Here is a 15,273-nt window from a genome sequence, read left to right on the forward strand (position 1 = left end):
ATGCAACTGCATAGTGAAATTCTTTTTGCATTTATTACACATGCGGGCGCCGCCATTTGTTTGGCTCAAAGGTCTGGTCGGCTGAGCACTCTATGTACTGTAGCAATTCCCACAAACCACATCCCTCTCCTAGCCATCTTTGTATCCTGGGGGCGCCTCCTGAAACCTACCTGAAGGCACTGGAGGCATTACCCCAATTTACCCTCCTACCGATCTTTGCTCCCCGCGTCCGACTTCTACAGCTCCCACCAGGTTATGCTGTCTGCCAAGCCTTCGGGCAGGCTCCTGATCCAATCGACCGCCGAGCCTTCGGATAAGGTTCTGCCGACCGTGAGCATTCGGGCACACTCCGACAAGCCTTCGGGCAGGTTCCTGATCCCGCCAGAGACAGCAGCGGGGGAGCCAAGCCTACCAGGCGGGTTCTCCGTCGTTGGTCCATGGCAGGCAAGTCCTCAGTCATTGGTCTGCAGAGGGCGAGACCTCCTCCGTCGTTGGTCCGCAGCGAACAAGTCGGGTTTGCCTGCTGGAGCGTCCCGGCCCGAATTTGACCCATCGAGTCCACATCAACCAGCAATCCTTGCACATTAACACTATCCTACACATTCTAGTGATAATTTACATTTTTACCAAGCCAATTGACGTTCAAACCTGTGTCTTTTGAGTGTCGGAGGAAACTGGAGCTCCTGTACAGAGAAGCACCCGTAGTCAGGACAACTCCAATGCTGCGCCACTGTGTCTATTATAGAAAATACAAGCTCCACTTTAATCAACTGGCACAATAACATTTAGAATTCTGCTGTTTACTATAGTATCCAGCACTGTACTCAGAGGAAGGCAGCGACAGTGAGCGCAAGAGAAAAGGGGAGACCGAGCGTGAAACGGAGAGAGTGGGTACGAGAGAAAGGGACGGAGTGAAAGATAAAATCAGCAGCACATTCTCACACAGCGCAAGTTATACTAAGTCGCCAGGCTCTTGCATATTGGCTGTGGCGTGACAGTCTGGAAAAACAATGAATTATAAGAGGTTCATAATCCCACTAAAATTACAAACACAAGACGAGTCTGATCTGTATTTTTGTCAGGGAATTACGGCCATGAAATGCCCCAAAAGTAGCAAAATTGAGTTAGCAAATGTGCTAGGGAAATTAAATATCAGCTTCACAAAGTTGATTCTAATCACAGGGTACCTTTTTGCAACCAAATATTGACCAACCTGTGCATGAGTAACTGCGTGCATTGTTCCAGTTTTCCAACAAAACCTGGTTAATTATCTCTTCATTTACTCAGACAAGTCATCAATTTCAAACATCAACCCATTTCTTTAGTTCCCCTCCCAAGTTACCTCAACAGCAACATAACTCCTTACATCACTTACCTAATTCCCAAACAATTAAATAAAGAGACACCAGGGGAAAGAAATGGGATAGAAAATATTGCAAATTTTGTATTTTGTGCACTGCCACATGTCTTGTTATATTTCTAACCATTGTAACCACATACATAACATTCCATAATTTTTACCAGGGAAATCCACTTAACTAGCTAAGAAATCAGTGTTGGATTAAATTAGCTAATTGAAAAGTCACTAAAACTGATCTCCAACTCGTAACCTGTGACTGTAGTAAATCAGAAGGAAGTAACTTTTGTCCTACAGTCAGCAGAGGAAGATCAAACTTTATTAATTGAAACTGCTTGCATACAAAATATATTGCACTTCAACCGAACAATATCAACATAAAACCAAATTATTTGTTTTCACTACTATGTACAGAGAAAAATATTGCCCCGTTGCAGATCATACACTGTAAGGTCAATCTACCTTTGTTAATCATCTATACTAAGTTAACACAATAGCCCATAGTGGACAGGTACATAAACAAAGCTTTACCCCTCCCCAAATACTGTACATTCCCAAAAATAAATAACTACAAATCATCGGTTTGGCAACAATCTCCAGGCATTATATGCCTATCAAACAATACACTATTGAATTCTTTACATTTACCCTTGTACATCAAATGCAGAGGTGTAAAGAAAAAAAGTGCCCTCCCACACTGACCAATCAATGCCATACAAACATCAGTGCAAGGATTTCTGATCCTTTACTGTTCAGCTAGATGCATATATAAGGAAAATCATGAAAAGCATGCATTCTTTTGTAAAGGTTCGCCGGTATTTAACCACACTTTATCTACATACATGTATTTTACATTGTTACTGTCTTCTGCTCATTTAGCTTCCCTGATTTCTGCAACTACAGTAAGGTTATCCCCTTCTGGCAAGTTATATTGAAGGCACAGATCAAACAATATACTTTTTTTTTTCAAAAAGGAGTTTGCTAAGTGGAATGAAAATGGTTACTGCACATTCGCTCCACCTGTCTAGCAAAAGACAACAGTGGGCCATGCGCATCTGCTGTGCACAAATGAGTTGATGTCTTTGGCCTAATAGGTTTCTCTAAGTGACATGTAAGCATCTGGTTTGTATGGTTAATGAAAGGAAATTAAGAGAGAACATCACTCTGCAGGTACACGCTTTAAGAGACGCCGTTCACCATCACTTGCTGGTTGTCCGCGGAAGTCTCCAACTTCTCCTTCTTTGGAGGACGCTCCTTGCCTATGCGTTGTCGAGTGCTCTCACCAAAAACGTTTGGGCTGTGTGAAGCTTTCGTCATGACACTCCTTTCATTATTACTGTCAGTTCTGATCTGAAACAAATCAGAAAGTGTTCAGAAACGAAATACTGCAGGCATTGCATTGAATATGCACCAAAATCAGAACAGAACACAGAACAGTATGAGAACAGGCCCATTCGGCCCATAATGGCTGTGCCAAACACGATGCCAAGTCCATCTCTTATCTACCTGAACATAACCAATAACTCCATTCCATGCATATCCAGATGCCTATCCAAAAATATTTTAAATGCCACTAACATATCTGCTTCAACCACTACCCCCAGCAAAATGTTCCATGCACTTGCCATCCTGTGTACAAAAACCTGTCCTGCACATCTCCTTTAAACTATGCCCCTCTCACTTTAAAGTTATGCTCTCTAGTATTTTATTTTTCCATTTTGGGAAAAAGATTTACACTGTCTACCTTATCAAACCTTTCAGAATCTTTTATGATACTGGAATTTGTATGCAAAATATCAAAAGTTATGCAAAATTTACACGGCTGTTATCACTTTAAATAATTCACCAAATGTTCTTGTGCATTACTGGCACAATGTCCTCATATATTCAGCACAACTGGCCAACCACAATGATAAATGAGCAACAATTGATGAGGTGGAAATCACATGCCCACGAAAAAGACACAAAGAGCTGGAGTAACTCAGCGGGTCAGGCAGCTTCCCTGGAGAACATGGATAAGTGACATTTTGGGTTAGGACCCTTCTTTAGACCCAAATGTCACATATTATACCCCAACCTGAAACGTCATCTATCCATATCGAGTCTGAAGAAGGGTCCCAACACGAAACGTCACCAATCCATGTTCTCCAGAGATTATGTCCAAGTTACTCCAGCATTTAGTCTTTTTTTGTAAACCAGAATCTGCAGCTCCTTGTGACTCCATCACATGTGCATAGTCGCTTTTGAAAATCCTTGCATTACTCTGCACTTCGGTAAAATTTAGCTTACCTCAAAATTCCTGACCTTTTCTGAACTCTGTCATGTTTGACAAAACTTACCAACCTCATCTCTGATGTTCATTAGTTCTCTACATATCCTAAAACACAAACTATGCCAACCTCTCGCTTATTCCCCATACCAAATATGATTTGTTTAATTGCTACCTTCTTCACATGGCTCTTGTACGCATGCCCCCCTCTCATGTCTGCTCCATAAACAGCACAAAAGCCTGTATGAGTTTCCTACATTATTAATCTTATTACTTCATGATCCATGTCTTTGATCACCCCTCCAACATCTGTTCTCTTGAGCATCATTCACTTTTCAGCAATGACACATCTCAACAAAATTCACTGGATTATTTTAAAAAGGCGCTATGAGCGCATAAGACCTTGTGCCGTTCTGCACTAAAATGTAGCAATGTTGCCAGTCAGTCATACCTGTGATTCCCCATATTGTGGCTTCCCAACCTTGGCAGTGCCAGCAAAACAAAAAAAAGGGGGAGAAAGGTAATACGTTTTAGAATGTATAAGGTAATCAAGTTCAAGCTAGCGTCAAGTGCACTTTCCAACACAGGTAAACAAGGCAAAAGATACGGAAATTTGAGCTTATGAGCAACTCAGCTAGCACACCGCAAAACCAAATACCCTATTTTTGAACAAATAACCCATTTGATAGTAAATCAGATGGCAGCATCCCCAAATCATTATATCTTATTGAGGAAATATATTAAGAAAAACATAAGAGAAGATTCAAACATTGGGTGTAAAAGATTCTCAAGTTGGGTAAAATCCACCCATTTATAAGTTTCAACAGCATTGATCTGGGTTACATAAATATATAGATTAAATAGAATACTGAAGTTCTAAAAGTTTAATCCTATTTTTTTGCTTGTAAATTTTCAGATCAATTTATTTTCTGAACATTTGCTGATTTCTAACTACCTACAAAGCCTTGAACAAGGTATTTCAAAAGTCAAATATCACAAGACACCACATTGCTCACATGGAAGTTAACTCACCACATAATCAGTTTTTTGAACATTGGAGTATTTGATTGCATCTGAATTGTTCAGTTAACGCCTTATGGATGCTTAGTTGATAATGAATTAAGTTTTCATTAGATGCACAGATAGACTTTTCTCATTTAAATATTCTTTCAAAATGTGACAACTTTGGAAAATCAATTGCTGATCTCTTAATAGAAGCTTAAAAGCAAAAAAAAGTGCTTGTGCTAAACTTGTGTAAATGTTGATTGTGAGATCACAATACTGTAACACAGATCATAGACTCCACAGGTGAAATAGTCTCCCATGAAATATGATATAAAATAAACTTATAGGCTTTGCGCACTTTGGAATCTAACTACCCTGATCAGTATCTGACAAAGAATGAGAGCCGTACAGCACAGAAACAGATACTTCGGCCCAACTCGTCCATGCCGACCAAGATACCTCCTTTAAGTTAGTCTACACTTAGAGACGTAAGTTGGTAGACTTAGCTGAGAGGACATTTAACAGCAGAATAGAATCTTCCCGAATTATACCCCAGAGTAGACAACTCCAAACCATGCAAACCTACACCATAACCATGCAAACCTACACCATACACCCAAAAGGCTACCTCCAATGAGCTGTCCGTCGTCCCAGTCTTCGAGTCTCTTGATGAATTGCGTTTACGGATGTCTGCCCTCAAGAATTCATCTAAAACACCAAAAAAACAAACAAAATTGAAGTCATCCCAGATTTGGAGTCGGGCCACAGATCACAGAACATGAATGCCTGAGCAAAATCATGTATGAAAATGCACACACACACAAAAAAAAAAAACCACACACTCACAAACAGAATATATTCAGTTTGAAACATGATACCATTATGGGAGGCACAGTGGTGCAGCAACTGCCTCACAGCACCAGAGACCCAGGCTCGATCATGACTGGTGCAGTCCATGTGGAGTTTGCACATTCTCCCTGTGACCATGTGGATTTCCACTAGGTACTCTGGTTTCCACACACATCCCCAAAACATGCAGAGTTGTAGGTTATTTGGCCTCTGTAAATTGCCTCTATTGTGTAGGGAGTGGGTGTGAAAGTGGGATATCATAGAACTAGTGTGAATGGGTGATTGATGATCGGCGAGGACTTGGTGGCCGGAGGCCCGTTTCCATGCTGTATCTTTTAATCAATCAAAACAGTATTCATCCATGCAAGGAAAATGTCGCAACCTTTTCAGTTTGTAGGACATGAGTGTTAGTTAGCCATGCACACAAGATTCAGGTGTCATTAAACAAAAACACTGTTAATCTTGGCACATCTAGGCACAGAAAGACACAATCAGCAAATACAAATTGATGCCATTTGGATTGTAATGTCAATCTAGGATTAAATGATGCAAAGCCACAAACTGACAGGGCAAATATTCTTGTCAGTAGACCTCTTTCATGAGAGACCTTGACCAAAAAAGCCTGTAAATCATGGAAGAGTTGACATGCACGGAGAAAAGGGCAAAGTGCAGCCATTTACCTGAAGTTGCCGACAGGTTTTTGTTATTCCCACGGCCGCGGCCTCCACCGCGACCACGCCCGACATTGCCACGCCTGCGACTGTCACCCCGGCGCGAATATGGTTCCCTCTCCTCATCTGTAGGCGCCAGCGACCAATCACTCAGCTCATCTCTGTGTTCGGATTCAGTCTCAGAGGCATTAGATGCTTCAGAGTTGTTTCCTTAGCAACCATAAGGGGAAAAAAATCAGTCAATGGAATGAAGAGATATTTTACAAAATACAAACTGAAAGAAAAACAATGTTCTTTATTTCCAAAATAGCATTTGATTCAGAACACAGCTCCTCTCTTAAATGCCACTTATTAACCTTATAAAATAAATAAAATTAGGCCAATAGTCATTGTTTAATATATTCGTTGGCAGCTCTACCCACATTGTTCTAACCTTTTCTTTAATAAATACAACTCTGAAAGCTGCACATCAAAATCCATATGACTAACCACCTCCAACCGATTTTCTTTCTCCAAATAACTTAATTTCCATTATAATCCTGCCTTTCAGAAGGATGGCAGATCCAGGCCACAGGCAGAACATCAGAGAATAGGAGTCGCCACTTGTCCCCTCAAGACTGTTCAGCCATACAAATGAACATGATTGACGTGCCTCAGGCCTCACTCATCATCTTAGCCTTCAAATTTCCAATCTCTAAAATAAGTATCTAACCCCTCTTTAAATACCTCAATTTTTTCAGTTTTCACATTGTTCCCAAGCAGAGAACTGGAGATTCATCCACCACAATCTGCGAGGTTCTTCTCTGTGCCTTAGTTTTAAATTAACATCTCCTTACTTAGTAATCATGTCCCCTCGTTCAAGATTCTCCCACTAGTGGAAACATCACATCTAGTCCTCTTAGGATCCTATGTATGTCAATAAGATTATGCCCTATTCTGAACTCGAAACGATATTGATCTAATTTCTTCAGCCATCCTCTCATGTCAGGAATTAGCCTACTGAATGTTTCTTACACCACCTTTAATGCTAGTTCCCCCGCTCCTAAATAAGGGGACTATAACCACCTGTAGTTGCCTCTCCAGTAACCTCTACAATTGTAAGAAGACTTCCCCATGATTGCTCCAAACAATTTTTAATCAAGGCCAAAGTGACATTGGACTTCCGATCCACTTCCTGCACCCGCCTGTCAATTTACTGCGATTCATGGTCAATAATGCCCAGATCCTTGTTTGCTTTGCACACCTGCATTCGCTCCTCCATTTGGATTTCCTTGTGATTCCTCTTTCAAACGACATCACCTCAGTTTCCCATATAACACTCCATTGAGTATTTCACTCTCACCAGGCAGTATTTCACTCATCACACTCACTCACTATCTAGCACAGTCCAAAACACCTCATCTCGATTTGTCCTCCCCCCACCTCCCCTATTTCCGTGTCACCGACAATATTGGATACCTTACACACTGTTCATTAGTCATGAATATAAATAGCAGTTCAAAATATTCAGGGGGAGAATCTAATTTCTGTCACATGAAACTCTTCAAAAGGCGTTTATAAAACTTAAATAAATTTGTTTGAAATTGTAAAATCCAAAGTTTTAAAATACAGTCATGATAAATATTGATTGCAAATAGCAAACAAAATTAAATAAACTGATTTTTCTCAGGGTGAAATGATACCTGATGCATAGCCTGGGCCTCGCCTGCCGCGACCTCGACTACCATAAGGTCTTCCCCCGCGCAAGTAACTTGTGCTCTCGTCGGTTGAGTAGCCCCTTTCTTTATCGGGACGGTTTGCCGGGGTCCTCAAACCCGCACCCATCTGCCGAAGTTGCTCATCTATTTGTAAACGTTCCATCCGGAGCTGGTCGACTTCCTGTACACAAAACACACAATCATCTTTACCGTGGCCACAATTGGTAGAAGACAGAATCTACCGAATCTACCGAATGTTCCTAAAATGTAATGCCCCTGATAATTAAAGTTATATGATTTATGTTTTTGGTGCCGAAGGGAGCCTGGCAAAGGGGGAGTGTGAAGAAATTAAAATGCATCCAGTTGCATTTTGGCCAAATGCAAAGATTGGCAACATTCTCTGAAAGCAGATCTTTCATCCCAACACAGTTTACAGCATTTAGTTAAAGCTCTATCCTAAAGATGGACAATCAGGGCAGCATTCTACAAGCTGACAGAAATGGATCCATTTCAACTGACTCATCTTTCCTTTCACCAACCTGATAGCAGTAAAGTTAGCAATATGCATTTTGGAAACGACATGGCTGCAGATGAGCTAGAATTGAATTTAATGTCCACTTTTGACTCAAGCAAAGTAAAATATTTTAGTCAGACTCGCTTCTCTGATAATCTACCTTGAGGGTGGCATCTGAGGATGGGAACGGCAAGGAGAGGCACAGTGCAACATGTCAACATTAGCTAGATATAGTCAGAGTTATACATAAAAGAAACAAAGTTTTCAGCATACCACGTCTATGCCTAACTATACCAATTCCACATACCTGCAATAATTGCATGTCCCTGCCCATTCATATACCTGTTCAATTCCTCTTAAATGTTGTTACTGTTCCTGCTTCCACCCCCAACTCTGGCTACTCATTCCAGGTACCAATAATTATTTGCGTGAAAAACATTTATCCCCCAGATCTCCTTTAAACCTCCTTCACTCCCCTTAAACCTATGCCCTCTAATTTTAGACACTAATGCAACACTTATTCTGGCTATCTACACCTCTCATAATTTTATATACCTCTGTCATGTTACCCCTAAACCTCATTTGCTCCAGAGAAGATTATCCGATCTCTCATGATAACTCAAACTTTTCAATGCAGACAATATCTGTCCAGACGAAGGACCTCAATCCGAAATGGCGACTGTCGTAACTGGGGTCAATGACACAGCATAGACTTCCAAACATTCACCACCCTTTGAGCAAGATTTCCCCTCATTTCAGTTCTCTAGAACTGCCGAGTTCCTCCAGTCGTTTGTTTTTTTGCTCCAGTTTCCAGCGTCTGCAGTCTTTTGTGTCAACATCCTAGTGAATCTTTTCAGCAGCTTCTTGAGCTTAATCACATACTTCCTATAGTGTGGTGACCCGAACTGCACACAATACAAACTGCAACCTAACCAACTTTTTATACCTCTGTAACAAGTTGTCCCAACTCTTGCATTCAATAGATAATAGGTGCAGGAGTAGGCCATTCGGTCCTTCGAGCCAGCACCACCATTCAATGTGATCATGGCTGATCATTCTCAATCAGTACCCCGTTCCTGCCTTCTCCCCATACCCCGACTCCGCTATCCCTAAGAGCTCTATCTAGCTCTCTCTTGAATGCAATCAGAGAATTGGCCTCCACTGCCTTCTGAGGCAGTGAATTCCAAAGTTTTTCCTCATCTCCGTTCTAAATGGCCTACCCCTTATTTTTAAACTGTGGCCCCTGGTTCTGGACCCCCCCCCCCCAACATTGGGAACATGTTTCCTGCCTCTGAGGTGTCCAACACCTTAATAATCTTATACGTTTCGATAAGATCCCCTCTCATTCATCTAAATTCCAGTGTATACAAGCCTAGCCGCTCCAGTCTTTCAACATATGACGGTCCCGCCATTCCAGGAATTAACCTAGTAAACCTACACTGCACGCCCTCAATAGCAAGAATATCCTTCCTCAAATTCAATGCATTGGTTGATAAAGGGAAGAATGCCATGCATTTTCTTAACATGCCTGTCTACCTGTGTTGCAACTTTCAGTGAACTTGTATCTTAAGATCTTGCTGTTCAATAACACTTCCCAGCCCATACCATTCATTGTGCATGCCCTGGCCTGGTTTAATTTCCCCGTTAAGTCGCTTTGCTATTATTGTGGTTAAATTCCAACAGCCATTCCCTTGCCCATTTCCCAGTTGATCTAGATCCTGCTGTAAACCAAGACAATTTTCTTCATTGCCGAAAGGAGTTGATGACCATGTGAGAGAAAAGGTATTCCAGGGAAATAAATGGGGCAATGGGGCTGATGAGATTTCTCCAAGAATTGGCTCAATGGGCTATAACTTCCTATGTTAGATGTTAAAATTCCTTTCCAATTTCAAGCCATTCAGCTTACTGGATGAGGGATACAATTTACGCAACAGAAGCTAATAATAGATAACAGATGAGTTGGGAAAGAGGAAATTGGGTTTGTGGAAATCTCCATTCCACCATTCTATTGTTGGCCAAAAACTTTCAATACTTCATCACCATTGTAAAGAAAGTTTAGATTTTACAAAATATTGAGATTTTAGATCACTCCAATGTCAGCTTTTTATAGCAGATTATAAACTGCAGTAAAAGGTGAAAAAACTCAGGAAGAGCAACATAATATTTCTTACATCTCAGGCAGAATAAAGTTTATTATAACAAATATACACAAAGAAAGTAATAAAATCATTTATGGGACACTCCATGAGACTAGTTTTACAAATCTGCATTGGAAAGCACAATATAAAAACCAGAGAATCAGAATTATTACAGAACAGAAAAACAAGCTCTTTCCCAAGTGATAGGCAAGCCAATTAGTTAAATAGCTTGCAAAAATAACTAATATCCAATGGGATGGTCGAGGAAAACAAAACACGTTCAATATTTAAGAGTACACCTTTGAATCAGGAGGTACCCAATCTGGAAAGCAGATTGCAAAAAATAACACAAAAATCAAGATAAAGCGGTTGATCACTTTTACACTTAAAAATGATCATTTTTAGTACACAGGAAATGCTTCAGTTGAGAAATGGTCGAATACTTTCAGCGTCTCAGCCTTAACAAAATTTGAGTGAGTTGCAAAATTTCTAACCATTGTCAGTCACGGGGCCAAAAGACAAATCAGTAATTTTAACATTGATTTCTGATTAAATCTTTCAAATGATTTTGAGGACACTGATGGATAGGTCAGGCAGCATCTCAGGAGAACATGGATAGGTGGCGTTTCATATCAAGACCCTTTTTAAAACTGACTGCAGGGAGGAGAGAAGAAAGCTGGAAGAGGCAGGACAAAGTATGGTCGGTAATAGGTGGACAGGTGATGTGGGTTTTTGATAGGCAGATGGTTGGAACAAAGGCCAAAGATACAATCAGCCTGAAGAAGGGTCTCGACCAGAAATGTCCATTATCCATGCTCTCCAAAGATGCTGCCTGACCTGGTGAGTTACTCCAGCACTTTATGCCCTTTTTTGTGTTTACCAGCATTTACATTTCCTTGTTTCTAGAGATGGATAGATTACGGGATTTTAAAGGAAACAAGGGATATAGGGATGGGCAATAAAATGGTGTTGAGGTAGAAGATCAGCAAGGACTTTGCTGAATGGCAGAGCATGCAAGTGAGGCCGGTTGGCCTACTTATTCTCCTAGTCATAGATAGTGTGGAAACAGGCCCTTCAGCCCAACTCCCCCACATTGGCCAACAATGCCCCAGCTACCCGAGTCCCACTTGCTTGTGCTTGGTCCATAACCCTCCAAACCTGTCCTATCCATGTACCTGTGTTTCTTAAACGATGGGATAGTCCCAGCCTCAACTACCTCCTCTGGCAGCTTGTTCCATACACTCCACCCCGTGTGAAAAAGTTGCCCCTCGGATTCCTATTAAATCTTTCCCCCTTCACCTTGAACCTATATCCCCATGTCCTCGATTCCCTTACTCTGGGTAAAAGACACTGTGCATCTACCCGATCTATTCCTCTGATGATTTTGTATACCTCTATAAGATCTCCCCTCATCCTCCTACCCTCCATGAAATAGAGACCCAGCCTACTCAACCTCTCCCTATAGCTCACCTCCTCTAGCCCAGGCAGCATCCTCGTAAATCTTTTCTGAACCCTTTCAAGCTTGACACTATCTTTCCTATAACATGGTGCCCAGAACTGAACACAATATTCTAAAACCGGTCTCACCAACATCTTATACAGCTGCAACATGACCTCACAACTTCTATATTCTGACCGATGAAGGCAAAGGTGCCAAAAGCCTTTTTGACCACCTTATCTCCCTGCGACTCTTCCTTCAAGGAACCATGTACTTGCACTCCTCGATCTCTCCGCTCTACAACACTACCCAGAGGCCTACCATTTACTGTGTATGTTCTGCCCTTGTTCGACATCCCAAAATGCAACACCCCACACTTCCCTGTGTTAAATTCCATCAACGATTCCTCCGCCCACCTGGCCAATCAATCCAGATCCTGCTGCAATCGTTCACAACCATCTTCACTACCTGCAAAACTACTAACTTTTGTATCATCATATTTCTCCTATTTCTTCTGTTCCTTTGTATGTGGTGACCAAGTTAAGGAATTATAGACAAATGGTAAAGTATAATCACTAGAAAGAATTAGTTAAGGACAAACAATTAGTTAAGGACAAACAGCCATCAAAGTAACTTTGAGCTTAAAGTTTCAAATGAGGTTAATATTGATGTAAGCATAAATGCTGGTATGGACTCATTGGGCTGAAAGATCTGTTTCTGTGCCATATACTCTATGTGGCAAATGAAGTAATTAGGAGAAAGGAAATAGATCTTAGATCTTTACTATTGAAGCCAGGTCTATACACAGATGACATCAAAGTTTTGAAACAAGGAACAGCAGATGTTGGTTTAACCAAAGATAGACACAAAGTGCTGGAGTAACTCAGCGGGTCAGGCAGTATCTTGGGAGGAAAAAAGATGGGTGGCGTTTCGGGACTGGATCCTTCTTCTGATTGGAAGTACGGGGTGGGGTTGTGAGGAGTTGGAGGCGAGAAAAGACTAGGACCAAATCAGGGCCAATCAAAGCACTGATTGGTCTTTTCCCTTCTCCAGCTCTACCCCCCACCCTCCCCCCTTAGAGCCTGAAGGAGAGTACCGACCCAAAACCTCATCCATCCTTTTTCTACAGAGATGCTGCCTGATCTGTTGAGTTACTCTAGCACTTTGCGTCTATCGTTGGAATAAACGTACATCTACAGTTCCTTTTATATACTCAGTATATATGTATGCATATATCCTTTTACTACAGAGATGTTGCCTGACCCACTGAGTTACTCCACCATCTTTGGCATTAAAGCTTTTCTACTTCCAGTTAATACACTTTTTGGGGGGGGGGGGGGGGGGGTTGTTAAGATCACAGTTATGGATGAGTGGAATCAAAATAAGTGATGTGCTTTAAACAGAATAGATCTACAATCTAAAAGGTTGAGGTAGATAAATCTATTAATCATTTCAGGACATCAAGAGCAAGAAAGTTCCTTCTCCATTTTACATATCAAAACATGGTAATTAAAACAAATTAGCAGAATATGTAAAGAGAAAGTTCACCTCTTACCTTTAAGTAGTTTAGATGGTAGTCTAATAGAACACGAGCATTGCTAATGCTTTCCTTTGTTCCAACGAAGACAAAAGGAACCATGCCCTGAAAATGATCAATGAATTAAAATATTTATGCCCTTAATAGAATGATCTTTCAAATTAAAACTTCTTTTATTAGTACAACTCAAACTAAAACATTTTAGTACACTGACAAATTCTATGATATCTTAGTATTACACTGCTTATGCTTTTGTAAGCTCAAAGCTGGATTTTCTGCTTCTCAAATGAATTTATAAGAAGTACGAGTTAAGTTATGGGTAATATTTAAAAGCACATTGGTGAATCTGGTGACTGAGAAAGATAACTATTTCATGCTATTCCTGGTCATTTAGACTGAGTTTGACATCAGATCAATTGCTTCCATATCCTGCCACCCTAATCCATCGAACATTCATCAACTTTTGTCCTTTTGGCAGTTATAGCTGTGGACTATTTTGGTTATATAGTACTTGAACACTCCATTCTATTTCAGGACTAAATTACATATTGGAAGATTCAAAACTGATCTGTAGAGCCAAGATCAACTATGAACACTGAAACATTTTCATTCGTTTCTGAAATGAAAAAAAAAAATCCAAACTCATCAAGTCTTTGAATTGGATAGTTGTGGTGAATAAATTTACTTTTAGCAGGCGGTAAGGCAAAAAGCTAATAGTTACACACCAGTAATGGATATCAGTAATGTTTGTGAATGTTGCATCTAATTACTTGCCATTATCACACAAGGATTTAATTCCATGATAGAACACCTGGCTTCAAGTAACACAATCAACTCTTGTTCATATATTACTGTAATATGTCTTCAGGACATCTCAAAGACACTCCAGCATACCATGAATTATTTTCAAAGTACAAATTTCTGTTATACCAGTGGATATGGTAGCCATTTTGCATGCTGCATGGTATCACAGACATATAAAGAATGATATTGGTTTGTTTTTTGTCACGTTAATTAAAAAATACTTCAGTAGTTTTGATCAAGAGCCAAAACTGAAGTCATGCACACGCCCCGACTGTAGACTGGCAATTAATTAGGGATGTACATTAAAAGAGATGCCCAAATCCTGAAAAATGTATTTAACATCACATGAAAGGTTATAGGGCTTCGGGAAAAGATTTCAGAAACAGGAAGTGGGGCAGCGCAGCAGAAAGATGATGATTAAAATTGATAAATTGGACTTTCATTACGAGGATGGAGTAGAAAACTGGGACGTATTGCAACAACCGTATCAACAACTGTATTAGGTGTTAGTGAGTCCACACCTGGAGTACACTGTACCACTTTGGTCTCTTGCTTAAAGAGGTCTATACTACCATTGGAAAAAGTCTGAAACATTTTACTCGGTTGATTCTTGTGATTAATTGGCTGTGATGAGGAAAGATCAAGTTGACACTGGACTGGAGTTCAGAAGGACAAGAAGGACTGAGGAAATATGTGTTCTGAAGGGCTTGCCACAAGAGATGCTGAGAGGGTGTTTTCCTTCATGGGAAATAGAGAACACGGGGACAGAGTTTCAAATAAGGGGTTATTTACTTGAGAAATAGGAGGGCTGTGAATCTTTGAAATTATATACTTCAGTGAGCTGTGGAAGATGAATCATGGAATATATTCTAGGACAAATATCAATTTTTTTTTGATCTGTAGAGCAGTCCAAGGTTATATTAGTAGAAAAGTATAGCCAAGATTAAGGCCAGCACCATGGTGCAGCAGTAAAGATGCTGCCTTCCAGCACCAG

At 40.6% G+C, this 15,273-nt stretch overlaps 1 protein-coding gene across 2 annotated transcripts in view; it reads right to left on the reverse strand.

The window, feature by feature from the left end:
* Window positions 1-1,660: 1,660 nt before the first annotated feature.
* Window positions 1,661-15,273, reverse strand: part of fmr1 (fragile X messenger ribonucleoprotein 1) — a 45,306-nt gene continuing 31,693 nt past the window's right edge. The window contains exons 11-16 of one of the 2 annotated variants that reach the window (XM_078412206.1): window positions 13,494-13,580; window positions 7,834-8,029; window positions 6,161-6,361; window positions 5,260-5,339; window positions 4,078-4,107; window positions 1,661-2,707 (exon numbers count right to left, since the gene is read on the reverse strand). In XM_078412206.1, coding sequence (XP_078268332.1) covers window positions 2,537-2,707; window positions 4,078-4,107; window positions 5,260-5,339; window positions 6,161-6,361; window positions 7,834-8,029; window positions 13,494-13,580 — 765 coding nt within the window. In that variant the 3' untranslated portion in view covers window positions 1,661-2,536. The remainder of the gene's footprint in view (window positions 2,708-4,077; window positions 4,108-5,259; window positions 5,340-6,160; window positions 6,362-7,833; window positions 8,030-13,493; window positions 13,581-15,273) is intronic. The other variant, XM_078412207.1, reaches the window with a different exon arrangement.

This window comes from Rhinoraja longicauda, chromosome 15 (assembly GCF_053455715.1).
Source record: "Rhinoraja longicauda isolate Sanriku21f chromosome 15, sRhiLon1.1, whole genome shotgun sequence".
Lineage (NCBI taxonomy): Eukaryota > Metazoa > Chordata > Chondrichthyes > Rajiformes > Arhynchobatidae > Rhinoraja > Rhinoraja longicauda.